Source organism: Trichosurus vulpecula, chromosome 2, assembly GCF_011100635.1.
Source record: "Trichosurus vulpecula isolate mTriVul1 chromosome 2, mTriVul1.pri, whole genome shotgun sequence".
In the NCBI taxonomy this organism is placed as follows: domain Eukaryota; kingdom Metazoa; phylum Chordata; class Mammalia; order Diprotodontia; family Phalangeridae; genus Trichosurus; species Trichosurus vulpecula.
The window spans coordinates 418,266,457-418,284,786 of record NC_050574.1 but is presented as its reverse complement, the minus strand read 5'-3'; the positions used below and the strand labels follow the sequence as shown (position 1 = coordinate 418,284,786).

At 35.4% G+C, this 18,330-nt stretch overlaps 1 protein-coding gene across 5 annotated transcripts in view; it reads right to left on the bottom strand.

The window, feature by feature from the left end:
- Nucleotides 1-18,330, bottom strand: part of OFD1 (OFD1 centriole and centriolar satellite protein) — a 59,267-nt gene that overhangs the window by 35,504 nt on the left and 5,433 nt on the right. For all 5 annotated transcript variants that reach the window (XR_005009554.1, XM_036744227.1, XM_036744228.1 and 2 more), the window contains 7 exons: nucleotides 12,248-12,358; nucleotides 6,529-6,665; nucleotides 6,079-6,252; nucleotides 4,256-4,362; nucleotides 3,338-3,457; nucleotides 1,544-1,617; nucleotides 1,089-1,180 (listed from right to left, as the gene is read on the bottom strand). Coding sequence is in view for 4 of the 5 variants with exons in the window: in XM_036744227.1 (XP_036600122.1) it covers nucleotides 1,089-1,180; nucleotides 1,544-1,617; nucleotides 3,338-3,457; nucleotides 4,256-4,362; nucleotides 6,079-6,252; nucleotides 6,529-6,665; nucleotides 12,248-12,358 (815 nt within the window). In the remaining variant the exon portion in view is untranslated. The remainder of the gene's footprint in view (nucleotides 1-1,088; nucleotides 1,181-1,543; nucleotides 1,618-3,337; nucleotides 3,458-4,255; nucleotides 4,363-6,078; nucleotides 6,253-6,528; nucleotides 6,666-12,247; nucleotides 12,359-18,330) is intronic.

Here is an 18,330-nt window from a genome sequence, read left to right as displayed (position 1 = left end):
AGATCTGGAGGTGTACTTTCCCTACTCAATCAACTCCAGTGGCTTCCTACTACCTCTAGAATAAAATATAAACTCTTCGGTTTAAAGTCCCTCCCAACTTGACCGCAACTTAGCTCTCCTTTCCTCCTTTGTTCCTCACTCATGACACTCTCTCTCCCATCTCCATGCATTTGCACTGTCCATCCCACATAACAGGAATGCCTTCCCTCCTTACCTTGGTCTCAAGAATTTCTCTGTTCCTTTAAGACACAACTCAAATACCATCTTCTGCATGAAGTCTTTCTGAATCTCTCCAACTGGTAGTGTTCTCCCTCCCAACTACCTTATAGTGACTTTGGTTATAAAATTTTATTGTGCATGTGTATGTATTCTTTTATGTAATAAGTACCTGTCTCCTCCATTAAACTGCATGCTCATTTGTTGGTTGGTTGTTTCAGTTGTGTATGACACTTCGTGACCCTACTTGGGTTTTTCTTAGCAGCTAGAGTAGTTTGCCATTTCCTTCTACAGCTCATTTTACAGATGAGGAACTGAGGCAAACAGGGGTAAGTGACTTGCCCAGGGTCACACACACAGTAAGTGTCTGAGGCCAAATTTGCACTCAGGAAGAGGAGTCTTACTGACTCTAGTCGCAGCGCTCTATCCACTGTATCACACGGCTGCCCCTTGTGCCACCTAACTTCAAGATAGTAACATCATTTCAGAGAATGGAACCAGAAATTCCTTTTTAAAAATCCCATGCTGGTCAGACAAATGAGGACAAGTTCTTTTGTGATTTTTTTAAAAAACTTAATCTATCTTATCTAATCAAGGGGTGGGGAACCTGCAGCCTCAAGACCATATGTGGCCCTTTAGGACCTCAAGTGCAGTCCTTTGACTGAATCCAAACTTCACCTAACAAACCCTTTTATTAAGGGGATTAGATTCTAATCTATGCTTGTCCTTGTTAACAGATACAAAGATCTTAAAATGTAATGCCCTGTTAGTGACATGGGAAAAATCTATAAATTGATCATAATACCAGACTATCACTAAAGCTTCCTATCTTTCAATATCAACTTCAAAAACCTGTCAGGTCAAGAAAATACCTCAAGATCTTTGGCACGATTTATAGCTTCCCTGAGTTCTTCCCTTCTCGAATTAATAGCATTGGCCTCTTCCTGCAAACGCATAGCTTTCTCTAAAAGAAAAGTGAAAACAAACAATGTCTCATAACGAAGAATTTTTTTAAATCTGAAAATGCTTGCTATAGACTTGAAACTTAGGCAACTGCATATCAAGCACATATCAACTTACAAAATGTTTTAATGTCCATTAAACATGGACGCCTGGAACAAGCAACTAACTGAAGCATAAGGGTTATTTTTGGCATGATGCAAATTACTGGTAATAATTATAATGAAGCCTACAAGCATACACCATATATTTTCCAAAGGAGAAAATAGATTTTACTTCTTAGGGGTGGGGAGGAAGGGGGAGGATAGTTGAAGTTAAACAATTATTTATTTCAGAGTTGAAAAACAAGGACTTTTTAAGAAATCACCTTTGTTCTTTTGCTCTTCTTCAATTACTCTATTAGATCTGGTAATGTATTCTTCCTTTAATTCAAGCTGATATCTAGGAATCAAAATAGCTAAAATTAAGTTCACCACAATTACAAAAAGTTACAAAATTATAAAAAAGAATATTTTATATATAGCTCTATTATACAGAAAATCATCCTCTACTACCATTCCCAGATGACCCATTGATTCAGTTCAAAGAGAAAGAGAAAAAGGGAGATTAAACACCAGGGGTGAGGAAACTGTGTTATTAAACCCCTTAATAAAAGAGTTTGTTCTGTAAAACTTGGACTCAGCCAAAAGCCACACCCAGGGACCTAGAAGGCCAATGTGGCCTCAAGCAGGTTTCCTACCCCTGAACAGGCCCATTTGGTGAATTTTCCGGTTGTGAATGTCCTCTACTGTCTGTTAAAGGCTTAGTGATTCTATGTGTTTCCAAATTGAGAGCAAATGGCTTCTGAACCCTGGCCCTGAAATATCATTTGGAAAATGCCAAAATATCATGAAAATTTTCCCTCTTATCACTTGGTTAACTATGTACTATTAATGTAATATTTTTGTACTTATATACAGATACAACAAACACAAATGCTTCTGTGATTATTCATTATTATAATTCAAGCACTAACAAACTAAAATTTGGAAGCTACATGGTATAGCGGATAGACAGCTTCAGGATTAGGAAGACTTAGGTTCAAGTACTGCTTTGAAATATACTGGCTAAATGAGATCACTCAGCCTTGTTAATCAAGTACATGGGGCAGCTAGGTGGTACAGTGAATAGCTGCGCCTGGAAGAAAAAAGACCTGAGTTCAAATCAAACCTCCAACACTTACTAGCTGTAAGTAGCAAGTCACTTATCTTCTATCTGCTTCAGTTTCCTCAACTATAAAATGAGGATAATAATAGCACCTACCTCCCAGGGTTGTATTGAGAATTAAAGCAGTTAAATTTATAAGGCCCTTAGAACAACACCCGGCACAGTGCAGGCTTTTAATAAAACTTTTTTTTTTTCCTTTTCTCTCTCCCAGTCACTTACAATGCCCCAGGCAACTTCAAGTTTCCAAAGAGTTGCAAATCTTTACTGCTGTTAAGGGAGAATTCTCCCTTTATAGTAATTAAATTACAATTCAAAAAAATATATATAAAATTGGCAAGTTCTGTATTAATATTATATATAATGGCTACATGGATTTTTTTTAAACTGGATTATCTATGAAACCTAAAAATCTGAAAATCACGGAAAAACCATTCACAGAAAAATTAGGATTTGGAATAGTTGTAAGGAAAATAATAGGTGTGTGAAGGAGCATGGAAAACTTGTTGCACTGTCACAGTGATTTAGCTTTGCCCTGTTAGGGAGATAATGGTAATTTGATAGGCTTGCTGCAGCTAAGGAAAAAAATGTGTGATACTCAATAAAGATACACAAGATTATTCAATGAATGTGCTAATAATATGACCACGAAGTCTATTGTAGCCGTCCACATTTTCCACTGCTTAGATCACTTATTTTTTTCCTCTCATAGGTCAATGAAGTTAAAACTTTTTTTTAGAATCAAAGGAAACTTTTATGAATAAATGAAAAATGTCATTTGCCACACTGAAAACTCAAACAACTATTTATTTCCATTACTTTGACATCCACACAATGAAAGCTATTTTAACTAGGACTCATTAGGAAAATGAAAATAAAAAATTTAAGTCTACATAAATAGTACCCAAATTTTGCTTATAGAAAATCTGCTGTCACCGTTATAAGCAAAAGTAATTACTTCAGGAGTTCATTCTTGAGTCTTTGTTCATATGCATCCTCCATGTTCTTTATATTTAGCTCCCTTCTTCTCAGGGATTCTTCCAGGTTTTTATATTTGTCTTCTTGTAGCTTCTGGGTTCTGACGTTATTAAAAATATATTAAGAAAATAAGGAAAAAGTCTTATTTTCTGCTCATTTTAGATGATGACAAATATTGACAGCAAAAATTAATTAAATTTTCCCTTGCAATGGAACAAAACTATATGCAGAATCTCTGATATTAAAAAAAAAAAAAGGAAGGACTCTACTACATCCTCTGCTGGCTAATCTGTGAAGCAACTTTTAAGTTTTTTCTTATCCAAATAGAAATTTTTAAAAATCACAAAAGTTAAAAATATATAGAATTAAATACCAATTATCTAGGAATATACAATGGTACTCAATTAAAGTCCTTACATTTTTTTTCCTTACATTCCTTATGGAGAAAATGGAGGTTGGAATATGGCTAAAATGAGATTTCTGGATTATTTTTGAATTATTAGTATGAAACTGAATATGCAGAAATTTGAAGGAGACAATTTTAAATTATATATTTAGAGACTAATCAATTAAGAAAACTTACATTAAACACTGATTATTATTACATGTTCTACATAGCAATTCACTTTAGAAATGGAAATGTATAAATTATACGTATTTTATGGATGCTAAGGCATGATTCTACTTTTCAAATTCAAGGCCTATGTTTTATTCCTGCTAACTATGCCAGCCTTAGAAATTATATGAAAAAATTTTTTATAAACTAAGATCCCTCCTGACAATAAGGCAAGAAGATAACCCAATAGATGTATATTCAGTGATAAGAAAAAAAGAATTTGAATACTTTTTAAAATCTCATACATGTTTTATTCTAAATATCCAAACTGCAATTACTTACAATTCAAAAGCTTCAATTCTTTGCTTCAGTTCAGCTTCTCTACTTCTTACCATTTCAATGTCTTTCAGCAAACCCTGTCTCTGGACATAAATTTCTTTTGCCTCAATCTATATAATAAAGTGTTAATTTAAATGAAATTAGTTAAAGTGACAGAAAAGCCCCCCAAAACAAAAACAGATGCAAAATACTGTTAAATTCCAAAAAAATAGATAGTATGATACTATCAAAGTGTATTGCTTATCACAATCCCACTCCAAGAGTGGCTGTCTGGTTTAATAGCTCACATTTATAAAGCACATTCCAATATGCTTCTGTCACAATAGTCTTGTGAAGTAGCAATACAATATCATAATGCCTACTTTACAAATGAGGAAAAGGGACATATCCACAATATTGGTACATGGTGGAGCTCAAAGTATTGAACTAAGTAAGGCTGTCGTCTAAGTTCAATACTCTCTACATTACACCATGCTAACAAAAAATTACTTGTATAGATCCCAATATTTATCATAATCACTCTGTATGTCACCCTTTATATGATTATTTATCTAGTGCTTTATTTAACATTTTTCAGAAACTTGGTAAATATTGTTTTATCAACTAGTCCATCTAAAAGAGGATGCATTTTACTCACATAACAATTGGATTTACACTGTACATAAAACCAGCACTCCTGTTTAACATTAAACATATTAAAAACATAATGGAGATTAAATTTAGGATAGCCTAAGAATAGGGAAAATTAAAACAATTATAAACAAGAAAACAAAGAAAAAATAACAGTAACATCTGGGAATCAAGTCAAATGAAATAATGAGTTGGTTTAAAATTATTTTCATATTTCAGGATTGTTCTAGTTCCTGTGTTTCAGAAAATATATTAAGTTCATTTTTGGTTTTAAATGCTTCCGTAGTCATCAAAAAGAATTTCAACTAATGGATCATTCTGATTAGGCATCAAATCAGCACAGTTCATACCAATATGAAATGTATTCCAGTTCAAGATCCCCTTTTACACAAAGGTTTCTAGAAAGACTGTTCAAAGACCACTACAGAAGTACAAGAATGAGCCATTAAAGCTTAAAACTGCAATAAGACTTTTGGGGCACCTTGTATTATCCAAGAAATTACATTCTTCAAAGCCAATGTGAAATTAAGCAGGAAAATAGATGCAATTTTTGGCCAATTAATTGGTTTATTGACCTACTGATCATAAAACACCCTTCAAGAAAAGGTTTTCTTCTAAAGGAAAGCAGCTTCAAATCACTGTATTCTGTGTGTGGGAGAGAGCTTATTTCAATATGTGAAAACTAGTCTAATTCCAAGAAAGGTTATTAATAACACAAAAGCAAGAAGAGGGAGTTCAAGTTCGTTAAGAAACTTGATTCTATAAAAGAAATATGAACGATATTCTATTCCCAATGCCAAAACTCATCAGAACACTTCTAGACTACTTCCATTAATATAGTTATAAACGAGGGCAAACGCAGCAAGCCACATGGGCAAAACCAGAACCCATTTGGGAACAAAAGTGAACATATCACCAATGGCGCAAACATGAAATCACAACTCATGTTTACATGACCATGTTGAATAACACTGAACTTTATGGTGAGTAATTTTAAAATATTTCTTGAATAAGTATTTCTTGTTGAACCACTAATTTCAGTAATATAAAAGACGAGTAAAAAACGTTTTACTTGAAATCCAATAGAATTTTAGTTAAAGACTCTAAAATTCTAAAGGTCTTTAAGGAATCAGAGTCATCTTGAATATCTAAGTGTCTCTATCCATTATCTACCTGTGTAAAAATTAGAGTACTACCTCCTGGTGCTTTTGAAGTCGTTCAATAGCATTCTTTTCCCGAGAAATTAGAGCTTCAGATTTTGCTTGGTGTGTTTTTTCAAATTCTTGCCGCAATTCAGTCATTTCTTTTTGGAGTCTTCTTTTTTCTTCCATTCTCATTCTTGCTATTTCGATATCTTTAAAATGCTTCAACTAAAGCACAAAATTTTAAATGGCTGTTTTATATTTTTTCAGAAACATTCATTTTCAGATGTTTTATTTGCAATACTACCAAAATCTTCTCCATAAGCAGTTACGCGGCGGGGGGCAAAAAGAAGAGAAAAAAAAATACATGAACAAATGAAGAGACTATTCTCTGCTAAACACTTTAAATGTTAGTTTAAATTCTTATACTTTGGATTGAACCATTTCAAGATATGTCAATGTATTTCTTCTTTGCATTTCAGTAGCTAGATTTACAAAACTGACCTTTTGAGACATTTCTGATTGTAGCTGTTGTTCTATTTCTTTCTTATATTCGTTGAGCTTCGTTTCTAAGGATTCCAGTTTAAGGCGCTGGGGATAAATATCTGCAAATTGCTCATCAATGAGTTGAAGTTTTTCAGCTATGGAAAAATGTTAGGATATTTATTGTATAACTGCAGTAGCCTAATAAGAGTTCAGTTCAATCAAGAATGGCCTAAGGGAGTCTATAGGAATGCCCTCCTCAGCAGCCATCCCTCCCAAAACAAAACCATATTACATTTGGCACATATTAAAAGAACAAATTCTGGATACCAATCAAGTGCAGAATCATAAAATTTCAGAAATGGCTTTTTGAGTCTTAGAATATTTGGGAACTGTTGAAAGTACAATAAAATTTACTAATGCCTACTATCTTCCTCCTATTCTGGGCCCAACACATTATCTACCTGCACTACCTGTTCCAAGGTAACTCAATGGACTACCCACCCAACATCATGTCCTGGTCTAGAAAGTAGATGAAGATTCTATTTAACTTCTCCTATGCAAATTGTGAAGTCAATCTTTTTTGTGAGAATGTAGATGTCAGAGAAACATCTATACTATTCAAGGGCATGATGCAAACAACACTCTCATCTTCAAACAGGATCATCTAGCATACTTTGCCATCTATGAGGAATACTTCTTCCATTTGTATTCACATCCTCCCTGGCAACAGAACATACCTTTATAGAGTATACTTCTCCATTCTATGTTTTATTTGACATCAGTATACAGATACCACTTTATTGTTTTGTTTCTTCTTTCTCATGGTTCCTCCCATTGTTTATAATTCTTCTTTATATCATGACTAATGTGAAAATGTTTAATATGAATATGCGTGTGTGTGTGCGTGTGTGTGTGTGTGTACAAGCCTATTTCAGATTGTATGAGGAGAGAAAATTTAAAACTCAAAATCTTATCAAGTGAATGTTGAAAACCAAAAATAAATTACTTAATTATAAATAAATGAACAAATACATATATAGACATAGACAGACAGACACAGATACCACTAGGTCTAGGAAAAATCTAACATTTGCTTAGGATCCCTACATAATCTCTATGTATCTATTATGGAATCCTTTACAAAATTAATGTATGTCCTGGAAACACTCTGTTGGAGAACTTGGAGGCTACTAAGCAAATGCTATTTTCATAATCAACCACAGTATCAGCAATCATCTATTCTTTACAGCTTTGTCAACTGAATGGCTGTGAAGCTGTTGTCTCCTTTAAATATTCCAAACTTCAGCCAAACTAGACTACACCCTCACCTAAAAAGTTGTCCTATTCTTTCCTGAATCCACAGCTTCATTTGTGCCCTCATTTTTGCCTAAAATGTCCCCTTTCCCTCACTCCATTTCTATTTAATGAACTCACCCCACAGCCAAAGTCTTTATCAAACGCCTCCTATTATGACCTTTTGCTATTTCCACTAATCCCTCCCCAGCAAGAAGCATTTCCACGTGAATCTTCCATGGTACACATTTATATTTATTTTCCCTTTCAGTATTTTTATATGCCTTATCTATCTTGATATATAAAGCTACTCAAAGCCAGACTGCTTTACTCATGTTTCTCTTCTGCTCTTATATAGAAAGGCACTTATTAAATGACTTCTTTGTGAAATAGAAAGCTATATAATTCAATAAAAATATTTTAATTAATGCTTAATTTGTTTTTTAGACAGGAAACACCTTTAAGATTCAAATAAAGCATAGTCTTGTATGCTGTTTATTTCATAATTAAATATATAAAATTAACCAAGTGAAAGTTACTACTAATATAAGATGCAGCATGGGGTAGGAAGTAGATAAGTGTCCTCAAAGTCAAAACAAGACAGGGTTCATATATCATCTTGGACTTGCACCAGCTTTGTGAGCCTTGGTATTCAATCTCTCGATGCTCGAGGCACTCTGCAAGACTACAAATTTCAGAACAGTTACCGGTCTACTTTTCGTAAAAATTGTTTTCCTCTGTAGGCAAAACCTACAAATACGAAATCGCTGATTTAGAAGAAAAAAGTGGCTAAATAGAAAGGTCTATTCAAATGTTGGTAAAGATGCATGGATGCTATGTTTCTTTTTTTGTTGTTATGTATGTTTCTAAATTATTTTCATTTATATTTTACCAAGGGGGAAGGGAAAAGGAGTGCCTCAGTAGTTAAAGAATGTCTAATACTCTTCCAATAAGATAGATTTTCTGTTAATAGTAGGAATTTAATTTCTCTCATTCAAGAAATGGAGAATCTCTAGGATCTGAAAACGCATGTCTGTGATTTCCACTGCTACTGCAATAAAAGAACATTTATATAGGATTCAATATGGAATTAACATCAGTCAAGTGGGGTCTGACCATATCATTCTACACTTCACACAAGAAGCTTCAAGGGCTCCCAATTGCCTTTAATGGGGAGAGGGAGAGGAGGGGGAAAAGGGGGAAGGAGAAGGGAAAAACAAAATAAAAAAAGAGAAAGGGAGAAGGAAAGGGAGTAAGCATTTAAAATTGTGCCTACTATGTGCCAGGCACTGTGCCAAGATCTTTTTACAAAAAATATCTCATTTGATACTCACAACAACCCTTCAAGGAAAGTGCTGTTACCATGTCCATTTTATGGTTGAAGAAACTGACAAAGAGAAATTAAGTGACTTTCCCAGAGTCGCATAGCTGCTACGTGTGTGAGGACAGATTTAAACTGACTCCAAGCCCAGTGTTCTATCCACTGTGCCATCAGCTGCCTCTGAATAAAGAATAAAAGACAAACTTCTCTGTTGGTATCTAAAGCCCTTCAAAATCTGGTTCTAGCCTATCTTTCTAAGTAGAATATGCATTACTCTGACTCATGCATAGTACATTTCGGCCAAACGAGCCTACTTACTATTTGCCGTACATAAAGTCTTCTATTTCCTATCTCTAGTGCTTGGTTTGGTTTTTTTTTTTTTTTAGTATTCTTGTATAGAATGTCCTCTTTCATTTCTATCTCTCGTAACCCCTAGCTTCCTTAAAAGTTGAATTAAATGTCACCTACTTCAAGATATTTTTCCTGACTTCTACAGTTTTTGGATACTTCATCAAAATAACTTATTTATTCTATATAACAATCCTATATTTAACAAGTATTAATTACTTATTATGTGCCACGTACAGCATTAAACTCTGGAAACACAAGGAAAGACAAAAACTGTCTCTGCCTTCAAGGAACTCACAAGATGCATACAACTATGTACAAATGAGACTTGATTTCCTGGTTTTCTGTCTGACCACTCCTCATTCTCCTTTATGGCTCTTCATCCAGATTGTACCCCCAAACTGTGGTTGTCCGTCAAAACTCTGTTGGAAGCCCTCTTCTCTTCTCCCTTTATACTATTTCTCTTGGTGACATCATCAGCTCCCATGTATTCAATGATCATTTTTATACAGATCATTCTCAGATTTATTCAGCCCTAACCTCTCTCCTGACCTCTACTCATATATCTGCTTATTGGACATCTTGGACTGGAGGCCATACGGTAATCTTAAATTCAACATATCCAAGGCTGAACTTACTATCTTTCCTCCCAAACCCTTTTTCTCTTCTGGACTTTCCTAGTGTTGTCAAGGGCACAACCTTCCTTTCAGTTACCCAGGCTTACAAACTTCAGTGTCATCCTCAACTCCTCACTCCTACCCTTCATTTCCAGTCTATTGCCAAATTCTGTCCATTTTCTCTTGTATATGCTCCCCTCTTTCCTCTGACGTTGCCAACATCTCAGTGTAGGTGCTCATCACCTCAAGCCTGGACTATTGCAATAGCCTGATGATTAAAATCTCTTCCCACTCCAACCTATGCTCCACTTAGCCATCAAATGAGCTTCCTAAAAAGACAGATGTAACCATTTCACTACCCTAATTCAACAAACTCCAGTGGCTCCCTTTTACTTACAGGATAAACAGGATATCTTCTAGCTTTTAAAACTCTCCACAACATGGTCCCTTACTACTTTTCTGGTCTTCTTACACTTTATTTCCACCACATCCTCTGGCATTCAGCAATGCTGACCTCCTTGCTATTCTTCAGATGTGATACTCCACCTCCCAATTCCATGCATTTTCACTGGCGGCCTCCTGGAAAGCTTTCTCTCCTCACCTCTGCCTCCTGACTTCCTTCAAGTCTCAGCTGAAGTTCCATCTTTAGCAATAAGACTTTCCCAGTCCTCCTTAACAGTAGTGCCTTCCCTCTGAGACAACTTCAAATGTATCTTGTTTGAACCAAATTGTTTGTATGTTGCCTGCCCAATTAGACTGAGCTCTCAGAGTGGGGACTGCTTTTAGCTTTTCTTTGAATCTCTAGCACTCAACAGAGAACCTAGTATGGAATAGGCACCTAATAAGCGCTAGCTGGTTAAATGACTGACTACATGGGCCACTGTCTTTGAAAACATGAAAGCCTCTCAAGTGGACAATTTCAGACTTACACTTAGCCCCAGAGGGCAAACCTTGGACCAATGAACAGGTAGCATTTAAGAGGGATAACTTATAGTTCAACATAAAGAAAAATCTATTAATTAAAGCGCCCCTAAAACAAGATTAGCTGTCTCAGGATGCACTGAGCTCCTTATAACCAGGGCTCCTAAAGTGGAAGCCAGATAGCCACCTGTCAAAGATGTTGCAGAAGGAATTCACATTCCATGGAGAGGTGACTTAGCTAACCCTAAAGTCCCTTCTAATTCCACAGTGTGCTACTGAAAAATGGGGAATGATTCCAGCTGTGAGAAAATGAACAAGCTAAAAGGGGGACTGTAAAGCAACACTGACACTAAAAAGTTAATATGCACCACCGCAATTATGATTTTTAGGGGTTCCAGATCCCAGATTCACTAGATTTATGAACTTTGGCAATAACAGTTAACTTCTCAGGGGTCTGATTTCAACTGTTTAAATAAGGAGGTTACAAAGCATTATTTCTAAGGTCCATTTTAGTTTTACAATTTAGTAAGCCCCTTATTAGAGTATACTATAAATACTATAAGGATATGGAAGAATTAGGAAAATTGTTCAAATACTTGAACAACGACTGCAGAACTGAAAAGACTCATTGCTCAAGTGAATGAAAGATTACCTTAGGAGGGTATTTTTCTTCTATACCAGGAACAAAATTAGAAAATGAATTAACAGCTATAAAAGAGATTGAGATTACGCATTGGGAAGAACTTCCTACCAGAAGGAATGACAAAATACTAGCCCAGGGAAGAATGACTAACCCTAGGAACGTACAATATAGTACAATAGGAATGCACAAGTATGATCACTTAGACGGACTATGATCAGATCGTCATTTTAGAACCTGAAGGGACTTTACAGACCACCCAATCCAATACGCACAGTTCCAAGATGAGGAAATTAAGGCCCAGGAGGATAAAGTGCCCATGTCACAGAAGAAATAAGTGGAAGAGCCAGAATTCAAATCCAGGTCCTCCAAGTCCAAATTTGGTGCTCTTTCTACGGTACTACAATGCTTGCCTAGGCTCCTTCTAGCAACAGGATTGTACAGAAATGAAGATCTCTCACAACCCATAGAACTGGGTTACTCCAGTGAAAAGGTTAACAAGATATAAAATAGAATAGGATATCAGTTCATTTTTATATGTTAAAAGAAAAAAAAAAACCTCACACAGAGTAAAAATTAAAAGAGAGCAATGGTTACCAAGAGATACACCAGTAGGTAATAATGCTGAACTTGTCTGAGTCTCCATATTGCAACTTTCCCTGGATAGATGATATTCTGTCAATTCCATCAAAATCTGCATGAGAAAACCTTCAAAAAAAAAAAAACAACATATAAATTTACAAAATGTAAAGCTAAAACCAGAAATTTTTACTTCACATGTGCATAGAAAAAGTTTCTCCATTCAAGTACTCAAGGTCCAATGATTTACAGTTCACTCATTTAAACAAATAAGAATTTTTCAAGCATCTGAGGAGGATAATCAAAATGGTTTATAAAGAACAGAACTTTTTCAGAAGTGGTGAACTCCAGTGGATATGGAGCTTGCATCGTTTATACTGTTCTACACAACTGATGTGTTAAGTTTTGCTGGTTTCCTTCCCTTTTTCTTTTTAGATCTTTGTTACAAGGTTGGCTCACTGTGTAGGAATGTATTTTTTAAATGAAGATGATGTAAAAACAAAAAGGAATTAAAAATGTTTTTTGAAAAGGAAAAATCCTGCTAAATTAATAGAATTTCCTTCAGTGAGAAACCTGATCAGAAAGGGAAAAAAATGAAGATTATATATGAAAGGTAGAATGACACAGGGAAGAAAGAGTTCGCTTAGAAATCAGGTAAGGCCTTGAGGTTCAAGAACCATCTACAGCATACTAGCTGTGCAACTCTGGAAGGTCACAACTTCTCAGAGCTTTTGGCAACTTTCTAAGGCTGTAAGTTGAAGAGAAGGTGCCTATTCAATTTCGTACTGGGAGCCTTTTCCTTCTACCAACAAAACCACAGGTCCAATCCTCATCCCTTTACATATGACATATTAGAATAAGCACTCTAATTCACTAATAACAGGACACAGGCACCAGTCATTAGAGTAATTGTCAATTCAGTATTGGTGGGTCTCAGTGATTTGTCCAAGTAGGAGGTTATATTACGGTATAGATCTGGGCTCAGTACTTACTAAATCCATTTAATATAGAGAGCTGTAAAACAAACTAAATTAGCAAGTGATATCATCCTTACTAAAAGAAGCAGCATTATTTGGGGATATTAAACCAGGCATGTTTTTCCTTTCTGTAGCATTGAAAGGAAGGAAACAAGAAATGCGCACTTATGAGGTAGCTACTTACATATATGTAGAGCTCTTTGAAAATATCTCATTTGACCCTCACAACCACCCGAGAAGCAGATGCTATCATTATTCCCATTTTACCACTGAGGAGACTGAGACAAAGGCTTCCCTAAGGTATTGGGAAGTAAGTGTCTGAAAGGCATTTGAGCTCTGTTCTTCCTGACTCCAGGCACAGCATTCATTACACGGCATCACCTGGCTGCCTTTGATCATACTGTCCAATTTGGGCCCCGAAATTTTAGATTTAAAAACTTCGGAAGGTCCCCAAGCAAGCAATTAAAATAATTAACAGGTGAAAGTTCTGGAAAAATTTGAGGGAAGGCTCCAGTTATTACTCTTTAAGCACACGAATGCAACATTTGGAAGTCAATTTTTTGTGTACTAAAAGAGTGACCTCCCCAATCAACTTATCAATGAAATTTATTACTGAAAGGAAGATAAGACAAAGTTCCCCAAAAGGTGACAAAACTTCTCTAGAGGTAAAATTTTTAGTATCTTTATCTTACAAAATGTAGAGACTATACTACTTTTTAATATCCCTTCCAGAACTAAGATTCCTTGGGAAACAGGTCATAGTACATTTCAAAGCACCTATGTAAGCAGGCTGGTATCTGAAAAGCCAAAATTTAGGGATTATTTATACTTTAAAAGTACCTCACAATGTCTTAGAATCTCTATGGCTGTCAGCACTAGCACAACATTGTTTTCAACCCTGCCCTCCCTCCTAAGCTTGCCTACTGCAATGGAACTCAGCTGGAGCAGCTGAGTCTTGGTAAGAACAGGGAGGAATTCCTTCATCAATACTTATCATAAAGAACCAATGGAAGCACCGTAGCATGGAAACACTAGTGTTCTACATCCCTAATATGCAGGGAAGGGGTGCTTTGGAAGTCATTGCAAGGGCTCTCTCTCAAAAATAACTCAGTATAATAAGCAAATGTACTTTCCATAGCCTGAATGTCTCAGTACATGTGAATTATTATTTTTCAAATGTGTACATGTAAGATGCTCTTGTGATTGAGAAAATATATGATGAAAAAAGTCACAGCCAGGTCACGAATGTGAACTTAAATAATGTAAAATTCAATGTAGTGTGATTTATAAAAATATTCTAGATCACTTTTAATATGAATCAAAATTCAATTAATGTGGCTAGGGCAAGCTAGTTGAGGGTATCCACATGTCAGTCTGCACTTATCTACTGTTGCTTTTGGATATTATGTCCTGCTGTATACCATATTACCAAAAGTTGTGGGATTTTTTTTTAAAAAAAGCTCTTAAGAAAATACTTCAGATTGAAACACTGCCAGTACAAAAAAAAGAAAGACTAATTACATTAAAACAAAGATTTGATATAACTTAACAGCACAGTCAAATTTCCTCTAAAATAGATATTAGAATGCCTAATCTACAGTACTGCATATTATAAAAATGTAGGTTAAATGAAAGAACAATGCAAAGTTTCATCAGCTTTCTGTGGTTTGCAAACAATTATACAAAAGAGAAATATTATGATGAGAGAAACGAAGCATGTTTAAGATTTAAGAACTGAAAACTGCAATCAAAAGTGCATTCCTCTTATGGCAGCAATTCAGACAAAAGCTCTAGGTTTCTAAAACGCAGTTAGAGAAAATAGAAATGAAGTGGAGAGTGAAAAAATTTTTACTGAAAGCACTGGTTCAATTGCTTTAAAAATCATGTTCAATGGAGGCATAAAGCCAAGATAGTAGAATAGCAGGCAGAAGTATAGTGAGCTCCCCTCCAAAACTCCTCCAAAGAGACCTGGAAAATGCATCAGATTGAATTCTGCTCAGGAATCTAAGAAAAAGTGACAAGTCAATTGTCCAGTGTAGAATGTCAGAGGGAGATAGAAGGGACTACAGGGCCTAGTCAGGAGCATATGATGCAGGAAGGGTTGTGAACCAGGGCAAGACAAGGTCCCAGACCTATACCTCACATGAAAGGAATAGGTGCTAATTGGCAGCTTTGTTGCCCACTAACCAGTTGTGGATTACTGATCTAAGGTAGAACTAAGGAGCTCTGCAGTCAGAAGTGCAGGTATAGTAGTAGGTATGGAGTAGTCTGAGGCACCTGCACAGAGAGAACAGCAAGTTCTGAAGCAAGCAGCAGCACCGTGTGACTCTGACCCCAAGATCACAAATAAGTCTCAATTCCAGGCTACAGCCCAGTCTGAAGCCTGCAAAGGAATAACCAGGGCAAGAATCCTAGGCCAAAGAGAGGAGCCTGTGGTTCTCTCACTTTGAACAAGCAAAGCTTTCTAGCTGGCTAAGAGGGGCTGAGTCCAGGAGCAGTCTATCAGTGCTTAGACCCAAACCCAGGTCAAGAACTTGCAGAGCTCAGACCAGGGGGCAGCAATCAGACTTTGGCTGGATCAGATCACTCTCAAAGCACTAAAAGCTCATAGATCCCCAGCCTGAGTTGTTCCTAAGATCCTGGTCAATACTTCAAGAAAGCAGCAATAGGATCAATCCAGACCTTCCTTCCAGAAGTATGCAGAACCTTATCCTACCATTAAATGTGAAGACAGGAAATAGGCTGGGAGAACAATGAAATAAAATAAAATCCCATCATACAAAACGATTATGGTAACAGATACACTTTAGAAACAAACCCATAAGAAAAGAGTGAGTCCAAAATATCTACAAGCAAGGCCTCAAAGAAAAACCCACAAATAGATTTTTGGACACAAATTCAACTATAGCTCCTTGAAGAAATGAAAAATTTTTAAATTGCTTAAATTTTTTTTTAAATGAAATGAAAGAGATAGAGAAAAAAAATAGAAAAGGAATAAGGTATGGAAGAAAGAACTGGAAAAGGAATTCACAGCTTGGAACAAGAAGTACAAAACCTTGCCCAAGCAACAAACCCCCTGAAAATTTAAATGTAAATAGAAACCAATGATTCCATGAGAGAGCAAGAAACATTAAAACAAAGTCAAAAGACTGAAAAAATCAAAGAAAATGTAAGATTATCTCATAGCAAAAATAACTTACATGGAAAACAAATCAAGAAGAAAAAATTTAAGAATTGGACTACCTGAACACTATGACCAAAAAAAAAGCCTAGACATTGATATTCCAAAAAATGTTGCTGTTCAGTCATGTCCAACTCTTTGTGACCTATGAATCTCTTAAAAACTAGAGGACAAAGTAGAAATAATTCACCAATCACCCCCTGACTTAATTGGGGAGGGCAGGGTTTGGGATTAGAGGGAGAAAAGGCAGATTTTTGTTCATTGAAAAAAAAAATTTAAATCAAGTTCCATTATATAATGTTAAAAGCAGCTAGAGCCTAATGTTTTGAAAAAAAAATTTTTTTGCAGGGGGGAAGGCAGGGCAATTGGGGTTAAGTGAGAAAAAATTTTTAAAAAGGTGGATATACTGATCAAAAAATTTTTAATGTTAATAAAACAGGGTTCTTCTGAGATGCCTTCTAGAACTTACAATTTTAAGAAAGAAAATTCAACCTGGACTTAAAGTGACTGAAGACTCCCCTATTGGAGGATAAGGAAGAAGGCAATTTTGAGTTAAAAACAATGATTGTTAATCAGTCCTCAAATCTTCAAGTTTTCAGAGGTGTCATATGACTATTAACTACTTCTAGTTCCCTGGACACCAAATGAGACTGCAAGGATAATCAAAGCTTTTTTTGAAGACTGGTCTTCAAGTTACTTTAGCCCAGCTACAATATAATATTTTAAACATTACTGAGTTCTCCAGATAATCGAAATTCATTGTATGAGAATATGAGATGCAAATTTGCTGAGATGTGGATAAAGCTCTCTGAACTTACCAACATATATATGAAGATTTAAACACAGTTCACTCTAGGTTATTCAAATTTTAAATAACAATAACATTTTTACATAATCTTTAGGTACAATTTTCAGTAATTTTAATTTTCTTTTAAATTTTGCTTTCTAGAATTACTGTATTACTTTGTAACAAACGAATCAGAATTTTAATATCCTCTGTTACAGTATGGTAATAAACAGATAAAGAACTTATTTTAAAAATTTTACTGGGGGCTGCCAGGTGCTGAAGTGAGTACAGCACCAGCTCTGGAATCAGGAGGACCTAAGTTCAAATCCAGCCTCAGACACTTGACACACTTACTAGCTGTGTGACCTTGGGCAAGTCACTTAAACTCCAATTGCCCTGCCTTCCCCCCTCCAAAAAAAAAAATTTTATTGCATATTTCCGTTGGTCTGAAACCAATTACCATAGTTTACATGTAATTATTCTAAAAACTAATGCTTTAACTTCAAATAGTATAAAACTGAATGATGTGACCACTTCAAAGGATTCATTATCTGCAATAATTGGGACTTAGCTGGGCTGTGAATTCATTAACTTTTAAACAAATTTGTCACTGAAAACTAATTATAGAACTACTATCATGTGAGAGTCTGAAATTTTTTCCAATAACAAAAGTGTACTCATACTTGAAAAGGTTGGGAACCACTGTTCTAGGGCATTTAGAGGTACTATAAAGACAAGACAGTTTATTGGGCAACTTCTCAACCAATGTAAGTGCTACAAAATTCAACATCAAGAATAATTCTATGATACAAAGAACCACAGTACCCAATGGATGGTTAAGATAAGTTTAAAGTGATTCAACTCTTTAAATAAAAACTTATTGAAATAAAATGATCAGAAGATGACAAAGATTCCAGAAATTTATATGGCTTTCAAGGGAATTTATTAAAATCTGAATTTTCCTGAAATTTGTCAATAATAGCTAATATTTATATAGTGCTTCAAAATCTACAATTATTTACATTTTACAAATAAGGAAAATGAGGCAGCGGCTGAGCAACTCACTCAGAATATCACTGGGTGATACCAATAAGTAAGGCAAGATTCCACCAACTAAGGTCTTCCTGATCTCAAGTCCAGAGCTCTTATTCGTTAT